Source organism: Pogona vitticeps, chromosome 6 (assembly GCF_051106095.1).
Source record: "Pogona vitticeps strain Pit_001003342236 chromosome 6, PviZW2.1, whole genome shotgun sequence".
Classification (NCBI taxonomy): domain Eukaryota; kingdom Metazoa; phylum Chordata; class Lepidosauria; order Squamata; family Agamidae; genus Pogona; species Pogona vitticeps.
In genome coordinates this window covers 115466556-115488386 of record NC_135788.1, presented here as the reverse complement: position 1 = coordinate 115488386, position 21831 = coordinate 115466556, and the positions used below count along the sequence as shown (strand labels likewise).

The window sequence follows — 21831 nt, the reverse complement described above, 5'->3', positions numbered from 1 at the left end:
AGGAGTCTTCTCTTCCCATGAGATGGCCAAAGTATTGGAGCCTCAGCTTCTGGATCTGTCCTTCCAGTGAATTACTGTATCCACTGATTCACTTATCCGTTGCCTGAATATCCTACATGAATGCCATAGAAATATGTTTTTATATGTATTTCCAGGGTGTTTTTACCAGATCAGGTTGGAGACGGTATACTGTTTGATAATTCTGTGTTTTTCGGCATCCACAGAGGAGCTTGGGAGTGGAACTGTGGATACCGCAGTCCCACTAATTATTCTGTGGCCACAGCATCCCTAATCCCCCTCGGGCCAAGCAAACTCAGTGGGGGTGGAGTAGAACTGGTAAAAGCACTTCTTAAAATATCTGATTTACATTTTTTTTAAAAAAATAACTGCTAGGGTCCCTATCAGTCAAATGCAATTTGACAGCATATCAGAAACACATGCACATGCATCTGGTCAATTTTTATCATCTGGCTTCATCTTTTCTGCCCCGTTGGTAACCTCATCCCCAAGCACCCTTTCGTAGCATTGCTTACACAACTTCTCTGAACGCTCTAGTCATTTCCTCTTGGAGTTTTGTACAAGACACCAAGCACAGGAGGGGGGGGGGGAAGTGAGGAAGAACTCACAAGCCACTTCCATCTCAACTACCTGCTCAAAGGGAGGTGTGGACGGAGGCACCAGACAGCTCTCTCGGAGCCCCAGACAGCTGGAGGAGTCAGCGTCCGACGGAGAGTTTTGGACGCCGAGACAAGGTAAGTGAAATCTGCACGATGAGGATGAGGACGTGACCACATGATGGGTCTGAACGAGGACAGGGAGAGTGCATCTCAGGTCCCTGATTGATCAGACGGTGGAGAGGATGAAAAGGAGAAGTCCAGACAGGGCTTTGTAGGCAGACACTGAACCCTTAAGTCTTAGAGTCTGTGACAGGATTTGGTTTTGCAAAATGCGAAGTGGTAGCAGGCCCCCCGAAGAACTAACTACATTCTTTACTGGTCTACCATGAAATGCATGACTGTCTCATAAGCTGAAGGAATGCCTCCCCCTGTATTAGCCCACGCAGGTCAACTACAGCTCCCATTTTCTCCTGCCCACTGAGCAAGAAAGGACATTTTCCCAGCGCCTCATGGTCTTCAAGGGAGGCCCATCTCCAGGTACCCACAGCAGCCCCCTGATGAGAAAATAATGGAGAAAAGTCCCCAAACCTGGAGCCGCTATTATATGCATGGCGGTTGTCCTCTTCCAAACCTATTTCAGTCTGTAATTTTGTACGCCTGCAAATCTGTTTGTAATTTTGATGGGCAGAAGAGAAGATCGAGAACCCTCCGAGCAATTCTGTTCTATTCTTGGTTTCCTCTTCCATTCCCCTTGGTAGCCCTCTTGCCCGTTTTCGTGCCCCTCACACTTTTCTCCGAGAAAAAGTTATTGGATTTATTTCTAATTTATTAATTTTCTGTGTCTCTCATTGGTCCACTGAGTAGAAGGTTGCATACAGAAATCTCTTACCTCCCTGCTTTAGCCTCAGGGCAATCCTGAGACGTATGTCAGGTAGTAATCAGAGGGAGCATCACCCTGTGAATTTCATGTGGGGATTAAGATCTAGGTTTCTCGAGTCCAACACTCCACTACGCCATGTTGGCTCCTGACGGTGCTGATGAAGCATCCCAGACAGTAGTCAGATTTCTAGTACAGCAAAGTCCGAATCACTATGGTTGTAATACAGTGGTGCCTCGCTTGACGATGTTAATTTGTTCCAGCGAAATTGCTGTAGAGTGAAAACATCATCAAACGAAATAAAAAACCCATTGAAACGCATTGAAAACCGTTCATTGCATTCCAATGGGCTGAATACCTGCTTGTCCAGCGAAGATCCTCCATACAGCGGCCATTTCCGTTGCCTGTAAAGCGAGGAATCCATCCTAGAAAACAGCGGGAGGGCCATTTTCTTCAGCTGGTGGCCATTTTGAAATCCGACGAAAATTGGTTCCCGAAGCAGGGAGCCGATCATCGTTAAATGAAAAAAAACCATTTAAACCGTCGTTTTGCGATTGCAAAAGCGATCGCAAAATCCTAATCATACAGCGATTTCCTCGTTAAGTGAGGCAATCGTTAAGCAAGGCACGACTGTATTGTACAAACCTATCATTCTTAGACAGAGACATGAGAGTGGTGGCCATTTGTTTACTGTTGATTATTGCCTTTTTTCCTGCCTTAAAACAAAACAAAACCAAGCAAAATGGCAGGTCCTGTTTAAGAAATCTCCAGAGATGTCCCTGTGTTTGTCTGTTGAAACAAAAACAGCAAAGATCGTTTGAGCACCTTAAGGACTAAACAGCTGGCAGGATTGCTCCGTGGTTTAAGTATCTGGCTGTGGAGCCCGAGGTTTGGAGTTCAATTCCCCACTGCGCTTCCTGCAAGTATAGCCAGCCTGGGTGGCCTTGGGCAAGCTGCAGAGCCCCAGGGCTCCCCCAGAAGAAGGGAAATGGTAAACTACTTCAGTGTATTATCTGCCTGGAGAACCCTGAAAGTCATTGCCATATGTCAGAACTGACTTGACGGCAGATGATGATGATGATGATGATGATGATGATGATGATGATGATGGTGGTGGTGGTGGTGGTGGTGGTGGTGATGATGATGATGGTGATGGTGATGATGATGATGAACTGAAAAGTATTACAGTATTTAGTATAGATTCTGGGGATTTTAATCTGCTTCTGAAGAAGCACGTCCGAGCTAAAGTCTGTGAAAGTTTATTCCAATTAAAAACCTGCTTACCTTTAAAATGCAGCATGAATCGTCACTGGTTTTAGTCCCATTCAAGTTTTCCTTGACTCGTTTAAAAATGAAAAACAATCGTCTTGCAAGCTGCATCTTCAGGCAAGAACAGAACAGGCAAAGTCTTGGAACTGCTCGTTTCTTTTTCAGCTGTTCTCTCCCAACATCAAGACCTGAAAAATATTCTCACTAGACCACTAAGAAATTATAGTGCTTCCCTATGACTTTGGGGCGTGCTCTAGAGATAATTTGTCATGAGAGATGAAATCATGTTAGCAGTTAGAGAATACTTGAATGGCAGTGACTATTAAAGTATTCACTATCATGTTCGTGAGTGAAGAACAGAGTTACAAATGAAGAATATTTTGTTGTTGTTTAGTTGTTAAGTTGTGTCCAACTCTTCGTGACCCCCATGGACCAGAGCATGCCAGGCCCCCCTGTCTTCCATTGCCTCCCGGAGTTGGGTCAAATTCATGTTGGTAGCTTCAATGACACTGTCCAATCTTCTCATCCTCTGTTGTCCCCTTCTCCTCTTGCCTTCACACTTTCCCAACATCAGGGTCTTTTTCCAGGGAGTCTCCTCTTCTCATGAGATGGCCAAAGGATTGGAGCCTCAGTTTCAGGATCTGTCCTTCCAGTGAGCACTCAGGGTTGATTTCCTTCAGAATGGATAGGTTTGTTCTCCTTGCAGTCCAGGGGACTCTCAAGAGTCTCCTCCAGCACCACAATTCAAAAGCATCAATTCTTCAGCAGTCAGCCCTCTTTATGGTCCAGCTCTCACTTCCATACATCACTACTGGAAAAGACTATGCAGACCTTTGTCGGCAAGGTGATGGCTCTGCGTATGGCTTAATGACAGCTGCCAAAGCAAGCAAGCTGATGCATACATGATAAGAGATTTTTAAAAAATCCATCACATAAAATTAGCCCTTAAGGAATTCCCTCTTCTAGAAACAGGAAAAGTTGGAAAAGAGGAAGGCCAAATAAGAGATGGACTGACTCATTAAAAGAAACCACAGCAAGAGATGAGCAAGAGTCTTGGCAATGGGGACTTTCTGGGTTCACTAATTCATAAGGTTGCTGTAAGTCAGAAGCAATTCGGTGGCACATAAAAAGTAATTGATTATGTGTAACTTATAGTTGGGTATGACTCCTTGGAGAACAGTCATAGCTGAAGGCAGATGCACTTAAATCATCCAGGTAACCCTCAGTTCGAAAGCATGTAAAATGTGAGTTGATAAATAGGTACCACCACAGTGGGAAGGAAACGGCGTTCCGTGTCTAGTCGCGCTGGCCACGTGACCATGGAAACTGTCTACGGACAAACCCTGGCCCTATGGCTTGGAAACAAGGATGAGCACCTCCCCCTAGAGTCAGACACGACTGGACATTTGTCAAGAGGAACCTATTTCAAAGTGGCATAGTGCTAGATAAATGTTAGAGATAGAAAAAATATATGTGTAACAGTTCAGGGTACTCTGGAGCCTGGAGCTCATCATGATCCTGACATTCAATACTTGACAAACCCCACAGACACAATTTGCTCTGACACAGGTAAGAACACCTGCCCAAACTAGTATTAAAAATCACAATCAGAATTGATTCAGAATAAACAACTCCCTTGTGGATGTTTAAGAAAACTTGCTTTCTGACCAAAACAAAGTGTGCTTAGCTGTACATTGTGTAGGCAGATATTTTCACAGAGAGCTAGTACAATTTAAGAATTGATGGTGGATGCTGAGAAACAGGGACAGGTGTTGAGTGTTTGACTATGCAAATAATTTATTTATTTATTTATTTATTGGACTTATATACCGCCCCATAGCGCTACAAGCACTCTCCGGGCAGTTTACAATTTTTAATTATACAGGCTACACATTGCCTCCCCAGCAAGCTGGGTACTCATTTTACCGACCTCGGAAGGATGGAAGGCTGAGTCAACCTTGAGCCGGCTACCTGGGATTTGAACCCCAGGTCGTGAGCACAGTTTAAGCTGCAGTACAGCGTTTTAACCACTGCGCCACAAGGTGCAACAAGTTCTCCCTATGCTTTTGCAAAAAGACAGATGTGCTGAGAACTACATGGCCTTCCTTAGCATCAGAAGCCTCCATTGACCAAAAAACACCCTTTCCTGGGCAGTCGTGTAACGAGAGGAGAATCAGCTCATAAAGCTCAGCAGAAGAGCCCTAGAAGCTGCAGTAAGGTCTGAACATTATGCTCACATTGACCACAAGTTCAAATTCCAGTCCCCTTACATGACATTTGTGCTTTTCTCCAGTCTTCCTCAGCCTGCTCCTCTCCAAATATATCAGGCTACAGCTATTTTTTTGGACTACAACTTCCAGAACTTTCACACCATGGAAACATGGGGGATGCTGGGAACTGAAGTCTAAAAGCTGATGGTAGCCAAAGGATGCTGAAGGATGAAACCACCATCATACCCAAAGTATATGCTACAGCTTTTTAATGAATGAAGCTAAAAAGGTAAAGGTTCCCCCTGACATTTTAGTCAGTTGTGTTCGACTCTAGGGGGTGGTGCTCATCCCTGTCTCCAAGCCGTAGAGCCAGCGTTTGTCTGAAGACAGTTTCCATGGTCACGTGGCCAGCACGGCTAGACACGGAACGCTGTTTACCTTCCCACCGAGGTGGTGCCTATTTATCTACTTGCATTGACATGTTTTCGAACTGCTAGGTTGGTGAGGAGCTGGGACAAAGTGACGGGAGCTCACTCCGTCGTGTGGATTCGATCTTACGATGGCTGGTCTTCTGACCCTGCAGTACAGAGGCTTCTGCAGTTTAACCCGCAGTGCCACCACGTCCCTAAATGACTGAAGCTACCAGGGCTCTAAACATTTATAGAATAGGAAAAGGACTATTTAATTAATAACTATCTCTCCACCTATTTTTCTTCCTGTAAGATAAAGGTAACAATACTTAATGATAACTGTGTGTTGTCAAGTTGTTTCTAACTTAGTATGATGACGCTTTCCAGATTACATGGATGCAGAACAATTTGCTCTTCCTTTCTTCTGGGGGCTCTCTGGAATTGTACAGGTTGCCCATGGCTACCTAGGGCATCTTTGCTCTTGGGAGGTCCAGTCTGGCTCCCGAGCCAGGTTTCTGACTCTCCAAGCCACCCAGACAGCTGAGAGAAAGGCACACAGATGCAGTTTGCTTCCCTTCATTGTGTCATCCTATGAAGAAGAAAAAGATCTTCAGTTCTTCAACAACAACCAGGGCCTTCACATCTAAACCAGGTTCACACTGCTGTAAAAAAACTCCCATCAACGGACACTTCCCTTCTTTCCCCATCACAAACGGTTGGCCTGTCATTTCCTTAAAAACTGGAAGGAAGTTGCCCCATGGGTTCAAAAGTACTTGAAGACTCTGTCCTTTTAGAAGAAGACAGCATCATATGTCAGTTCTGATATGAGAGAACATCTCTGGTGCAATGGAGAGGGGCAGGGGAGAGGGTCCCGAAATGCTTGATTGTTTACACAAGTCCTGCCTCCTCCCTTCAAAGTAGGTGTTGGTTTGAAGAATCTCAGCAGAGTTGTTAACGGCGGAGCCTTTTTGAGACCCCAAATTCATAAGGTTGCCGTAAGCTGGAAACACTCCTGACAGCACATAACACAGTGGTTCCCAACTTTAGGTACCCAAATATTGTTGGACTGCTACTCCCAGAAGCCTTCACCACTAGCTGTGCTGGCAAGGGCTTCTGGGAGTTACAGCCCAAGAATATCTGGACACCCAAAAGTTGGAACTGCTGGCATAACACAATCATCAAGCTTCAAGATGGTTTGGACGTCATTTCCCAGAAGTCCTAGCCAGGGCGGCTAAGGGTCAGGGATGATGGGTGTTACAGTCTTAAACTTCTGTAAGTGTTTACATCAAGAGGAGAGAGTAGATATGCTGTCCTTAAGTCATGTTCTCGATGCAAGGCGTGCTCAGAGGAGGTGCACAGGGAGGAGGACAAAATATTATAAATTGTGCCAATTAACCTGAACCAATGGAGTACTATAGACCTAATGATGCTTGGCAAAGCCAAGTATATTTCGCCTTCTTGTCTAAGCAAGTACTTGTTGAAATGTAGATTGCAACTCTTCGGTGTCACTTCCTTCCTGCTACCTCTTCTCTCCTGTCCTTTTCTTTGGATGAGACAGCCATACATCTTCCTGAGGGTGCCAAGCATGTTGGAACTCGTAAACGCTGTCTCCAGGCGACTGCCAGGAAAAATGCAGCTTCAAGGGCTACACTGGAGAAAGCCCCCGAACTTCAAAACCTGCAAAAAGGGAGAGGGGCTCCAAAATGGCTGATTGTGGCCAAAAAAGGACTCTAGGGCTATAGTTGCCTTCTTGAGGACCTCAAGAAGAAGTTCCACAGACCAGACGCAAAAAACAATAAAAACAGAAGCACCTATGCAGGCACTTCCTGTCTGGCTTTTTAAAAAGAGACAGTACCCAAATACATGACCAGATACTGATTTTAGTACCTATTGAACTGCTAGATAGCTCAGTGGTTTAGGAATCTGAGTTGTAGAGCCAGAGGTTGAGAGTTCAGTTCCGCACTGTGTCTGTGATGCTCGGCTTCGTTCCAGCTCTGCAGTTCTAGCGCAAATTATGCTACATTACACATGATCTTAACTCCGCCGCCGATAAGCTTTCTGCTGTTATCTCCACTGCAGCCCGCCAAAGGCTTAGAAGGATGAAAAATGGCCCCCTCCAATTGTTTGAAAGAGAAATAAGGAAGGATTAGGTAATTGCGGTTTGTGGGTGGAAAGCAACTTTTATGTGTTCACTTAGGGCAGAGCTTATGTCCCAGGAATTATTCTCTGTGCCAGCATCTTTCTGGAGATGAAATACCACAATGATCATCTTGGTTAGCATTTATAATATGGCTGTCAGTAGGACACTGTAGGTATGGGGAGTCATGCGTCACACGACTCGCTGTTGGGTCTGATTCAAGTTGCACCGGAAACTTGGCTTAGGCTCAATTTGGGGGTTTCTTGGGGGCCTTGGCACTTGACTCACAACTCGGACCCATTTGTCCGAGTTGTGTTGTTGACTCCCTATGCGCTTGCCTGCTGTCGCCCCTGCCATCTTCAGAGGCTCCTGCCTCTGCCAAACACGCACCGCCTCGCTGATAGGCCTTCTGTCTTCGCGCATGCGCTGACCTATCAGCTGGGGTGGCGCATGCGCAGTCCGAGCCCCAGGTCCCAAGTCTTGGAGGGGCGAGGCCAAAGGCTCGGAAAACCCAGACCTGGGGCTTGGGATTCGATACCTAAGACTCGTACTAAGACTCAAAAGCTCACACACAGATTTGGGACCCACACCCAAAGATTTGGCAACTTCCCATCTCCGTTGACAAATTACAGCCTTGAGGATCTTGAGATATAGGGAGAGGATAAAAAATAAGTGGAGTTCTGTCCATGCTTCTCACCTCTCTGTTTTCTCCCCATACAGTTCTTCCTCTGTGTCTGACTTCCAAATGGACCATGAATAAATCGAGCACAAGCTCAAATGAAACAATGCTTCAAGGAGCAACTCTTGGCCAAGCTGTCCTCTCGCTCGCCTTCATCCTGGGTTTCCCTGGCAACACCTTTGTTGTATGGAGTGCATGTTGTCTGGTCCGCAAGCGGACGGTCACCTGCCTCCTGATTCTTCATTTAGCCATAGCGGACTTAGCAGTGCTGCTCACTGCGCCTGTATTCCTGCGGTTTCTAAGCGCCGGCAAGTGGGAATTGGGAGAAGGCGTATGCAAGGCATGCCATTACATCAGCGGGGTCAGCATGTACGCCAGCGTCTACCTCATTGCCCTCATGAGCTTGGACCGCTGCTTGGCAATCTCCTGGCCCTTTGTCTCACAGAAGATCCGCACACGAAGTACGACCCGGGTCTTGGTGGCAGCTATCTGGGTGGCTGGCGTCTTCTTAGCCATCCCTGTCCTCATCTACCGGAAGGAAGTATTGAAGAACGAAAGGCTTTTTTGTGTGCTCTACCACCCCAAACCCAAACATTTGGTCTTCCATGCTCTCTTTGAAACCATCACTGGATTCGTGTTGCCTTTCGTCGTCATCATCTATAGCTACGGGAGCATCGGCCGACGGCTGAAGGAGACACGTTTCCGGCGGAAGCGGCGGACAAACCATCTCATCGGCCTCATTGTGGGCGCCTTTGCTATTTTTTGGCTGCCTTACCACGTGGTCAACCTTTTAGATGTGACCGCTGTGTGGAGTAACTCCCAAAAAGTCCTAAAAGCAGGCAAGATGGCTAGACCTGTTTTAGTGGCTTTTGCCTTCTTCAGCAGTAGCGTGAATCCCATCCTCTACGCCTTCAGTGGTGGCTCCTTCATTCGCTCGGCTGGCTTTGGCTTTATGGCCAAACTCTTTGAAGGAACAGCTTCGGAGATGTCCAGCGTCAAGCATGGCACCTTGCAAGACCATCAACACCGAGGAGACTCTAAGAACAAACCTTTAAATAACGGGAGTCCTGAGATGTTGACTATGTCTACTCACCCAACAAATAGTGGGTCATCTCAAGAACGTGGAGAAGCTTCTCAACCTCTCAAGTCACCTTGAAGACCTAGTAAAGAACAGAATGGATGGTGGATACTCATGATTTGATTGTCATTCTCTTGATTTTTTCTGTGCTGCGTAAAAGATCTTTCTGTCTCATTGACGTTCAACCCTGGTTCCATGTCTCCATATTTTGTAATTCATGCCAGCTGTACTGATTTTGTTGAAACGAATATCTGTTTATAAGAGATAAAGGGCTTTAAGCATGTACAGAATCTTTTTCTGTGTTTACTCCTACCTATACATCTAAGTAGAGAAAGATGTATCAAGCCCATTTTGTGGACAGGAAATCCTCCCCCCTTCTTTCCTTCCTTTCAGAAATTCACCACAAATTCTGACACAGCAGAATGTTGCATGTGCCTTCTGCAGTTGCGTTCTAGACCTGAAAATCAAGGCAATGCTCAAGTAAATGCTTGCGGGGGGGGGGGGGGAATTAAATAATTTATTGGATGAGACAAAGCGAGGAATGTTGCCTCATGAAATGTGTGGGGAGACAAAGCTTAACACTGTAACAACCTCCCTCTTGTAAATTCACTTTCTACTGTTCTTTCCCTTTTGTTAGTGTTTTAGACCTCATTCATTCACCCTTGTGGTACAGTGGTTAAACTGCAGTACTGCAGGGAAGACTCTGCTCACGATCTGAGTTCAATCCTGTTGAATCTCAGCTATCCGGCTCAAGGTTGACTCAACTTTCCATCCTTCTGAGCTTGGTAAATTGAGTACCCAGCTTGCTGCAGTGGTATATAAGTAGCACAATTGGGGTTTGCTTTCTTATTAGTGGTACTGGTGATCATGGTTGAGCCTAGAGGTTCATCTCTGAAAAGAAAACTGGTAGGGAGGAAAGATGGACTGACAAGAAAAATGCTAAAACTAACATCCTATCTCATCCTTTCCAGGGAAGTTGCTTCATCCCAAAGACATTAGCAGAGCGTGTGTGTGTGTTTAGTCGTTTAGTCGTGTCCGACTCTTCGTGACCCCATGGACCAGAGCACGCCAGGCCCTCCTGTCTTCTACTGCCTCCCGGAGTTGTGTCAGGTTCATGTTGGTTGCTTCGCAGACACTGTCCAGCCATCTCATCCTCTGTCGTCCCCTTCTCCTCTTGCCTTCACACTTTCCCAACATCAAGGTTTTTTCCAAGGACTCTTTTCTTCTCATGAGATGGCCAAAGTACTGGAGCCTCAGCTTCAGGATCTGTCCTTCAAGTGAGCACTCAGGGTTGATTTCCTTTAGAACTGATAGGTTTGTTCTCCTTGCAGTCCAGGGGACTCTCAAGAGCCTCCTCCAGCACCACAATTCAAAGGCATCAATTCTTCGGCGGTCTGCTTTCTTTATGGTCCAGCTCTCACTTCCATACATCACGACAGGAAAAACCATAGCTTTGAAAAACCATTAGCAGAGCAGCAGGAGGTAAAATGAGCCAGTTGTCTCAGGCAGCAGATCTGGGAAGGTGATAGCACCATGTTGGAGTGAGAAACCTATGTAGCTTGTAGCTTGTCCAATGTGTGCTGCCTTCGATTCAGAGGAAAGGTGCAATGCCATTGTCAGTGCTGAGGGAAAAAATGCAGGCACCAATCCCACTGAGTTTTGTACCCAGAGTGGGAGAGGCCACCATCTTGTCCATTTGCTAGAAACGGGGAAAGTCAATGCTTTTAGATTTAGTACCAAGAATCTCAGCCAATGTGGCAGACGTCCATGGTAGGAAGGTAAAGGTAAAAGTTCCCCTTGACAATTTTTGTCCAGTCGTGTTCAACTCTAGGGGGTGGTGCTCATCCCCATTTCCAAGCCATAGAGCCAGCATTTGTCCAAAGACAATCTTCCGTGGTCACATGGCCAGTGCGACTTAGACACGGAACGCTGTTACCTTCCCACCGAAGTGGTCCCTATTTATCTACTCACATTTGCATGCTTTTGAACCACTAGGTTGGCGGGAGCTGGGACAAAGCAATGGGAGCTCACTCCATCATGTGGATTCGATCTTACGACTGCTGGTCTTCTGACCTTGCAGCACAGAGGCTTCTGCTGTTCAACCCGCAGTGCCACCACATCCCTATATGGTAGGAAGGGATCCTGCAAACGTCTTAACTTTTCCAGACTTTACAACTGAGGGCACAACCTCAGTGGTAAATTAACCCCCTCACAGTCTATGGACAATGAATGGAAGTGACCAAGAGGGGTTCCTAACCTTGGGTGACCCAAGTGTTCTTGGACTGCAATTCCCAGAAACCCCGGCCAAGAGAGCTGATGGTGAAGGCTTCTGGGAACTGCAGTCCAAGTACACCTGGGTTACCCAAGGATGGGGAAAAAATAACTTAGAACTACCCTCACCATGACCTGAGTTTATGCCAGCATAGTGGCTGGGCCCTATGTGGACTGGAGGATGCTTCGACCTACCATTACTCATTCCCCCCCCAATGCTCTGTCTCTCTCTTCCACCATGTTAACAGCATTGCAGCTGTCAGAATAGCTTAACAATTGACCTACCATCTTAAGCAGCTTCTGCCTATTTCATAAACAGATGCATCATTCAGGCAGTATTACACACACACACACCCCGGCAGTCAAGGTTGGGTCTTACGTTGGCTCTTGACTTGGAAGATGGGGTCATCGGGAGCCTCGTTGCCCTTATATTATAAAATATAGCTTGCTCATTACTGCGTAGTGGTGGGGAAACTAACATAGTGCATGTTTTCACCTATATTGCTTGTGAGCTCTCCGGTTCCATAAAAAGGCATATATATATATTTTTGTAACCTTTAATAAATATTGTATATTCTAGGAAAAAAATTTAAGCATGTCAATGGTGGTGTGATGTAAACAACAATAAAAACAACAACAAAAAAGCAACAAAAACAATGAAGAAATGTCTGGATCATTGACATTGCAATTTCAGGGGATGCCAGAGTTGAAAATAAAGAACTGGAAAAACTGACCAAGTTCAGAAACCTGGCAATCGAAACATCTGGCCTGTGGAAGAAACACACTTCAGTGGTCCCTGTAGTCATTGGGGCTTTGGGAACAATATCAAGAAAGTTCACACGGTACTCTAAGCGGTTGCAGATCTCAGAAATCACACCATCAGAGCTACGAGAAATGGCAATATTAGGAACAGCATACATACTGCATCCATATTTAACAGATACTTAGGTTTTTGGTTAAAACTTGTATCCGTTATATAATACCAGCCAATGTTTTTATGATGTTGACTGTGTCTGGTGTTTCTGAATAACGATAATAATAAATGTGCTGGTGAAGTCAATTCTGACATGTGCCAACAACACTTTTTAGAACTTTCCAGATAGAGAATACTCAGAAGTAATTTACCATTCCTTTCTTCTGGAGCTGCCCGGGGACTTTGCAGCTTGCCTAAGGCCATAGAGGCTAGGTCTTATCTCTGGAGGCACAGTGAAGGATCGAAGTCCTAACTTCTGACTCTGAAGCCAGAGATCTAAATCACTAAATAAGTTTTCATTGGCTGAAGTAGTAGCATAGAATTCATTGCCAGTTTGATCTCCCTGCATTCCGACAGACAAACATTTATCCTGAACCGAGTGATCTAACCTTCATTGCCGTTCTTTAGACACATAATTCATCATGGCAACTATATTGCAATACGTCATTGAAAGGAAGATTAAGGCTGAATTCTGAAGAAGTCAAAGATGAGTTTCTTGGATAAGTAACATCGGAGACTAGTTGGACCTTAATGAAGTACAACAGCTCCATGGCTCAGTGCTTTAGTTTTCTGGATGTGGAGCCAGAAGCTGGGAGTTTGATGCCTCACTGTGCCTCATTGATAGGGGCTGGAACTCAATGATTTATAGGCTCCCTTCTAGCACTGCAGTTCTCAGATTATATTATATTAATCCACACAGCGGAGGTGGAGGGAGATTTGCCATGGTAATCCACCTCAGCACCCAGAGAGGGTGAGATCACACTTCTTTGGCTGGCAGTTCTTAAGTAACCAAAACAGTGCCACCTACACACAAGATGGAGCTGTCAACAGTTTCAGGAGAACCTTTAGGTTTGCAGAACTTCTGCAGGCCACTCAGAAGAAACCGCCATAATGCTGGCTTGCTCCAGACGTTAAAATAGAATTCACCCGACAGTCTCATTCATCATCTTGTCCTTTGCCTCCCACTTCCAGATCCAACTTTTGTGCATTCAAAGACCACACAAGAAACACAGAGATACACCTTTAAAAAAAAAAACATAGAATGCCCTGTACTTCCCTTCCCAAAAAGAAAAGGACGTTAGTTTTCCAGAGAGACGTTTTGTGCGGTTTGTCGCTCTCAGACTGGAGGAGAGGCTCTTGACGACCTTGCAGATTCCTAGCTGAAATAACCGATTGCATTGAGATAGTCTCCATCAATAAGAATGAAAAATTTGGGACGTGTTCCTCACACTCCTTGTCCCACATTTTCACCTTTTCATGCATGGAACTTTCCTTCCATTTCTCCTCACGCTAAATGAGGAATACAGTGGCGAGGAAAGATCAAATAGTATCTCACTATCTCAAGGCCAAAGGTTGACAGCTGTTTGAGTTTCCATGTAAAAGAGGCAGGAAACCACTCCCTCAGCAGATTAACCTCTTGGGACACATTATTATACAAATAAAACAGTTTGAATTCTTTATTTGTGTATTAATGTGTCCCATGTGGCTGATCTGTTGAGGGATTGGTTTCCTGCCCTTTTTTACAAGGAGACGCAAAAAGCTGTAAATTTAAGTATGCCAGATTTGCTTCCCGGGGGCAAATTTACTTCCTCCCAAGCAGAGAAGGATAAATCTCATTCTGGGAAGGCACCTTTTCTTTTTGGAGCATGGAAATTTCCATGTTTGGAAATTCCATTGTCTGCTTTTAGATATGCATGAACAACAAACATTTTTATGGCTACTAAAAATCTGAAAGGTTTACGTGGCGTAAGTTTTCACGGACAGCAGTCCCTAATTGTCATGTCACAACTTGATGATCAATAGGGCCACTTCTAGCTATGCAGTTCTAAGATGGTGATGATGATGTGATGATGACTTGTTATTTTTACCTGAACATGTTAACATGGTTACCACTTGTTGGAATGCAAGCGGTGGCAATGTTTCTAGAAGATACTCACTTATGACGACTGTGGGAAACAGTTCGGGTTTTATATGTTCTGCTTACAGCACAAGGCAGGAGCAATATTTGAGCTCAAAAACACATCTCATCCTACTTTGCATTTCACTCACAGCTGAAACAATGGTGTCACTCTAGTTAGGGTGCACAGAACATAGATTTAAAAACAAAATAACGAGACAACGATGTGATTTGCCACTCCTCTCCAACTGCCATTTTTTATCTGAATTTAGGACCAGAGCACGCCAGGCCCTCCTGTCTTCCACGGCCTCCCAGAGTTCGGTCAAATTCATGTTGGTCGCTTCGGTGACACGGTCCAACCATCTTGTCCTCTGTCGTCCCCTTCTCCTCTTGCCTTCACTTTCCCAACATCAGCATCTTTTCCAGGGAGTCTTCTCTTCTCATGAGATGGCCAAAGTATTGGAGCCTCAGCTTCAGGATCTGTCCTTCCAGTGACAGTGACACACACAATACAGTTAGCTAAAAAAAATAGCTAAAAATAATTCCTCCCCCCGTTTCCTGTCTTGCCTCTTTTTTCTATTCATTCCTCTACCACCTAAACCAAAGAGAGATCATTCAGGCGAAAGAAGGAAGATAAACTGATCATAATCTTAGGACTGCAGAACAAACAAGTAAGACGCTATCTCTGTGTCTTGGAAAGGAAAAGCACTAACCACCTGCTTTTATTTTATTTTATTATATCAAAGAACACTCCAGATCCCATCCTTTCTCTCTTTGCATAAACCATTTTGGTCCAGAGGTTCTATACACGAAACATCCCAAGCATGCACATACAGACCGGAGATTAAAACGCAGCCATGTGGGGTGACGGAGAGGACTGTCTGGAGGTGACAACACCAATAAATAAAGTAAATGAAACCAAACATTGCTTTTAAGACCATTAGCACTTAAACTGGGTTCTTTCCCCATCTCTAATTCTGATCATTTTCACTCCCCTGCCCTGTAACTTGGAGGAGACTGATCAGGATGCTGGGATCCGAAATCAGCTACTCAACCCAGGTGGATGAAATGCTGAAAATGCAAGTTATTTAGAGGTCGGGCGGAGCCCCCTTGCCCCCAAAAGGAAGGGTTTGAAATCTACCTGATTTTCATGGTTTAAAGTTGAAAGTGATTTGGGTGATGGTTGGTCTTAAGGACAAGGGAAAATTGGAAGTGGCAGAAAGTTCTGAGAGTCAGATTTCTTTCTTAAAGGTATTAGATTTTCCTTCTTAAATCCACTGAAGGAACTACAACCTGACTCCATTCTAGGAACGAAGGGGAGAGGGCCTTCCTTTCTTTTTTGCATCATTATCCTCATTATTTTGGGTGGTCTGGCATGCTAGCTACCTTTTTGTTATTCCCCCCCTCCCTTTTTCCTTTTTCCCTTCTCTCCACCACCTCTGGCATCCTCACCATCTCTCCTCCTCCTCCAAGAAGGAATGACAGCATCTCTATTTCAAGGTTGGGCGTTGATGGGCATGTTAGACTGATCTCTCCCTTTTCGAAACATTTCAAGTTTTAGCCGGCATAACTCTCTGCCACTGGCCTGGTTGTCACCTGCTGGAGAAGGATGGCTTTTGCCTCCCTCTCTTCTCCCAATCAGACTCTCATGAATGGCTTCCCTCTCTTTCTCTCCCTGCCTCCCATTAACAAGAAACTTCTTTCCTTCCTTTAAAATAAGAATGACAAATGAGATACATTGGAGGTATCAGGTGTGTCATGCTAAGTAGATGTATTGCTGTTTCGCTATGTCACTCACTTTATTTAACACACTAAAAAAAAAACGAACATCGCCATGACTTGCTGAATGATGTCCACGAGAAGAGGCGGAGAAGACGGAGGGAAGGGGAGTGTCATTATTCGAAAGGGGGATACAGCAGTGATCCAAAACCTGTCTGAACTCTTCTCATGGCAGAAGAAATGTTGATCAGTGTGAACGGAAAAATCACTCATATGAGAGATAAAATAAATCATATTAAAGATAAAAAAAACCTCTTGTGTGTAAACCAGGCCACTGCAAATTCCCCTGTCCGGATGTGCCCAAAGTCCACCATGGTAACAGAAAAGCCTAGAGGAACACTGGCTGCTATTTATCATGGTGACAGGGCTGGCTTCTTTCTTGAAATAGGTCATTTCTTCTTAAGTCATTTCACCTACTTCACATGAACTTGATGTGCCAGGTACATTACAATGTGTCTTCCACATCCACGGCTCCTCTTACTTCCACTCCATGATGTCTTGGACACACATCTTGAGCCAAGCATGGAGCACAAAGGCTTGCACGGAATCAAGTCCTAGAGAGGTCAGTGACAAGGAAGTCTCCTGCTGCCCCCAAATGGTGGGAAGAAGAACAACTGTGGTCCACAGGAAATTCTATCCCTCAAGAGTTCAGTGCTTATCACAGTTACATTTCACAGGAGTCAGCTCAGAATTGGCACTTGGGGCCCAGATCGGACTGTGTCGGTACAGACAAAGTATGTTCGCAGTTGACCTTTGCCCTTCACCTTGATGACCCCACGTAAGGAGCAGGGATACCCCAATGTCTCTAGAACCTTGGCTGTTTCCTCAGTTACCTACAAGAAGAGAAGGAAAGCATAAAAGAAAGGAGTGTTTTTTTTAAAAAAGAAGTAAGAATAATGAGGTCTCATCCTGGTCTCCCTTGGAATATACTCTCCCAATAGAAACGAGGAGAGTCGTGTTGAATTAAGTCAAAAGCTTGTCTAATGACCTTTATCCCATTTCCAACAGTGGTCAGCCAGAACCGTTAGGTCAGTGTGTACACCAGCCGTAAAAGCCTTATGACTCTCTCTGACCTGTGGCAGATATTCACACAGTATATGAAGGGTCCATTTGGATATCATTACTTAGATTGATCGGTAGACCTCCTTTCAACCCTCCCCTCAACTATTTATTAGGTTTACAGTTAGGAGCATGGGACAGTTAAGTAAAGGTAAAGGTTCCCCTTGACATTTAGTCCAGTCGTGTCTGACTCTAGGGGGAGGTGATCATCCCCATCTCCAAGCTGTAGAGCCAGCGTTTGTCCATAGACAGTTTTCGTGGTCACGTGGCCAGCGCGACTAGACACAGAACGCTGTGACCTTCCCACCGAGGTGGTACCTATTTACCTACTCGCATTTATATGCTTTCGAACTGCTAGGTTGGCAGGAGCTGGGAGAAAGCGACGGGAGCTCACTCCGTCACGTGGATTTGATCTTACGACTACTGCTCTTCTGACCCTGCAGCACAGAGGCTTCTGCGGTTTAACCCGCAGCACCACCACGTCCCTGTTTTGGGGCAGTTAGGTGAATGCAACAATGAAATTAGTGCAGACAATCAAAAAGAAGAGACAGTGCCGCTTTGAAAGGCCCTTACCTGTATTTTGCTCAGCACACCTGTGCTCTCCATCCGACTGGCCACATTCACTGTGTTCCCCCAAATATCATACTGGGGTTTTTGGGCTCCGATCACCCCAGCTACAACCGGGCCATGGTTTATACCTGGAAGAGATACCATAGGGTTGGATCACAGATCCTTCATGGACAAGAAATTAGAGAATGAGGACGAGGATGGTGACTTTAGCTGTGTTTTTGCATGGATTCCACTCAATTCTGAATAAAAACACAGTTAAAAGTCACACATTACAAATATTGACAAACAGAAGTCTAGAATCATAAATTACACAAACCTCAAATACTTGTTTATTCTCCCAGTCATTCTGCAAATGCTTAGAAGTCCATTCATTACCTTCTCCAGTCAAAAACAATTGGGCTGATAAGGAAAGCCAACTCATTCATTCATTCATTCATTCATTCATTCATTCATTCATTCATTCATTCATTTAAAATATTTTTACCCCACCTTTCTCCTTAAAAGGACTCAGGGTGGCTTAAAACAATTAAAAGACAATGTTTAAAAACCTTAAAATAGTGTGTAGACAAATATTTTTAAAAAAGAATTAAGCAAGTATTAAATTAAAAAGGAACAATAAAATTGACACTAAAAACACATATTTTAAAAAATCCATTAAAAACTATCTCTCAGCTTCCTAGTTACTAAGGTACATCCTGCTTGAAGAGAAAGGTGTCCAGTGGCAGGGAGTTCCAGAGTCCGGGAGCAACAACAGAGAAGGCCCTCCCCCATGTCCTCAAACAAGCACACCTATGAGTGTGGGGGGGGGGCAAGAGAAAGGCCTCTCCTGACAATCTTAATTCCTGGAGAGGCTCAGAGAGGGAGGTGCAGTCTTTTAAATAGGTTGGATCCAACCCAAGTTAACTTGAGGTATAAAACCTGAATGGTAGTGTGTGGGGTTTTTTTTAAGTGTTTGAGAAGTGCTGCAGAAAAGTAGGTTTGTTTGGGATTTAGCAGAAGGGTGCATTCCAAAGCTGGCTGGTTCCCAGCTCAGTTCCGTTTTTATCCCATCAAGAATCCATAGAGGAAGTGAAAGCTGAAGGCTTTCTCCGTTCATGGGTTGAGTCACCCATACTCACCCGCACGAAGCTTAAAACTGTTGAAAGAATGCTTGTTGATAATGTCCAGCTTGGCCACCAGCGCCATGGCAAACTCCACCATGGTCCCCAGGTGGGTGTAGCTTTGCTCACCATCCTGCAGGGACAACCCATAAACACCTTTAGGAGAACAGTTCATTGAAGAATGAAGGCAAACTGAAAGAAAGACACTGAGATAGTACACCCAAATGACACTAAGAAGAAAGGAACCAGGCCAAATTAGTAGTGATTAAGAGGCAATTAGAAAAAAGAGTATTATGTGTAAGGTTATCTTACTGGAGACCAAAAACCACATATTTGCATTTCTGATCACCATGTATGGGTGTGAAAGCTGGAGAATTAAGAAAGCTGATGGGGGGGGGATGATTCACTTGAAATGTGGTGCCGGAAGAGATCTTTACGGATACCTTGGATGGCCAGGAAGACCAACAAGTGGGTCCTAGATCAAGTCAAGCCTGAACTATCTCTTGAGGCAAAAAAATGTTGAAACTGAAACTGTCCTACTTTGGGCACCTCAGGCCAAGGCAGGATTCTATCAGAAATAGAATAATGTTGGGAAAAGTTGAAGGGAGCAGGAAAAGAGGAAGACCCAATACGAGAAGAAATGATTCTGTAAAGGAAGGCACAGGTTTACAAGACCTGAGCACAGCAGTTAAGTACAGGGCATTTGGGAGAGCATTTATTCCTAGGGTCACCATGAGTCAGAAGCAACTTGACGGGACATAACACCACTACAGAGGCAACAAGTAAACTTGACTATCCATCCACTTGGCTACCTCAGAGGAAGAAGTGAGAGGGTGAGACATCCTCCATTAGATAGGCTGAGAACACACACTCTTTAGCTTCTCTTTCCTCAAAATCGTCTCCATCTGTGTCCCTGAGAAGCCTAGGCAAACACCTGACTTACGTCTGGGAAACCTCAGACTCTTACGTCTGAGGAAGTAGACTTGTCCACCAAAGCTCACATTAAAATATAGCAGATAAGTGACACAATGTCTGTCTTCTTTATTTTTTATTTTTATTTTTTGGCCTGATATACCTGACTTATGGGGACTCTGAGAGGGTTTTCCAGGTATGAGATATTTGAGGAGTGAGTTCACCAATGTCACTCCCCAGTGAATTTCCATGGCCAAGTAAGGATTTGAACTCAAGTCTCCCGAGCAGAGGTCTGACACTTGAGCCACTGCGTGACACTGGCTCTCACACTTAATAGTGGACTCATTGAAATCAATCTGACCTAAATCAGATGAAATAGAGACAACATCCCATTTACAGCTAGAATCTGAACAAAATACCCTTTTTTTTAAAAGACACTGGTCATGCGGGTGAGGAAATCCCATAATTTAAAATTCCTTAATTTGAAAAACACTGTTATCTTCAAATAGATCCAATTTCTATGACAAGGACAACAAAGAAGAGTTTTTGTTTTTTTCAAAAATGCTTATTGACCTCGGCCCTTTTAAGCCTTTGTTAATACTGGTTTTGATGACATTGACAGAAACTGTGACATATTTTTGTGCCAGTGGGAAACTCCCACTGTTGTGGTTTTAACCTCAAACAACGCTTTTTAATTAGACTGTGGAAACAATGGCATCTCTTTCCCGGCATGAGTACAATACTGGAACAACAGAATTTGTTTATGATGAACTCAAATGTATAAACTCCCAAGCAATATGACTATTATTGCCAAGGCTGATAGCTGGCCCTGCTTTTAGGTAATGTGAGTTAACCACAGGGGTAGCCACTTGCTCTACCAGTCTTCCTTTGAGTCCTCTAGCCTTTCCCATCTGTTGCAGGTCAGACTACCAGTTACACATCATAAACCACTTGACAGCTGTTACTGGTGGTAGAAAACAAGGATCCATTGTTAATTTTGAAGCAAAATTCAGCTGTTGGTTCCAATCACTTCTATATGTGGAACTTGAGTATCAAGGGGGGTGCCATTTCCCCTCTTTTTTGCCTCACAAAATCATAGACGTCCCTCAAGCATGGCCAGGAGAGGGGAATTTGGCAACCCTCAATGAATCGCGCAATGACCAAGTGAAAAGTCTGCAAGAGGGTGATAGGCCTTGAGGAAGCAAATCTGGACAATGGCTCCATGAGAGCAAGATACCAAATCTCAGTCCCACAAGGAGATTTGGGAGCTGGGAGACAGCATACGAAAAGGAAGGAAGGTGTCACCTGTTGGTTATCCTGGCTGGCTGCCATGTTTAAACCGGTGGCTGCCATGTAGGTGCTGCCGATGGTCTTGATTTTCTCCACCCCGCTGAACTTGGGCTTCAGGAGAAGCTGGTGAAAGACACGGAAGGTGGTTGTTTATTCTAAGAGTTATTGACCTAAAAATGTCCCCCCTTTCTGGGCCACAACTAGCCCACCATTTTCTCCAGAGGTGGTTAATCAAATGTCAATTGCATGCTCACGGGGGGGGGCTATGAAGTCAAGGAGGCTATGATGTCAAGAAATACATAAATGTAGAAAGAGGAGCAGGATGCGGGCAGGACACCAATGTTGAGAGGTACGTAGGCTTCAGGGTCAATGTATTCTTCAATATTTTTCCCTTTTCACCTGTAGCCTCCATTGGGAAAACAGGGGGCATGATTGGGGGGGGAATCATGCGACCCATCCTTTCCTGCTCATCACAACACCAGTCTTCAAGTGATTGAGGGCCTATTATTTACAAATAACTTCCTTGAAACGGAGCATCAAGTTGTGAAGGCTCTTCAGATGTACCAGGGCTTCTTTTTAGCAGAATAATAATAATAATAATAATAATAATAATAATAATAATAATAATAATAATAATAATAATAATAATAATAATAATAATAGTAGTAGTAGTAGTAGTAGTAGTAGTAGTAGTAGTAGTAGT

General features: G+C 44.6%; 2 protein-coding genes across 3 annotated transcripts in view; one reads left to right on the top strand and one right to left on the bottom strand.

Moving 5' to 3' along the window:
- Positions 1 to 608: 608 nt before the first annotated feature.
- Positions 609 to 9562, top strand: LTB4R (leukotriene B4 receptor). The gene is made up of 2 exons (XM_020815894.3): positions 609 to 752; positions 8241 to 9562. The coding sequence occupies exon 2, from the start codon at positions 8273 to 8275 to the stop codon at positions 9353 to 9355; it is 1083 nt and encodes a 360-aa protein (XP_020671553.3). The 5' UTR covers positions 609 to 752; positions 8241 to 8272; the 3' UTR covers positions 9356 to 9562.
- Positions 9563 to 15136: 5574 nt separating this feature from the next.
- ADCY4 (adenylate cyclase 4) overlaps positions 15137 to 21831 on the bottom strand; it is a 43215-nt gene continuing 36520 nt past the window's right edge. For both annotated transcript variants that reach the window (XR_013537699.1, XM_078378441.1), the window contains exons 22-25: positions 21144 to 21251; positions 18945 to 19059; positions 17830 to 17954; positions 15137 to 17030 (exon numbers count right to left, since the gene is read on the bottom strand). Coding sequence is in view for 1 of the 2 variants with exons in the window: in XM_078378441.1 (XP_078234567.1) it covers positions 16878 to 17030; positions 17830 to 17954; positions 18945 to 19059; positions 21144 to 21251 (501 nt within the window). In the remaining variant the exon portion in view is untranslated. The remainder of the gene's footprint in view (positions 17031 to 17829; positions 17955 to 18944; positions 19060 to 21143; positions 21252 to 21831) is intronic.

Coding starts and splice junctions, on each gene's coding strand:
- LTB4R (XM_020815894.3), top strand. CDS start 8,273: ATGAATAAATCGAGCACAAGCTCAAATGAAACAATGCTTCAAGGAGCA.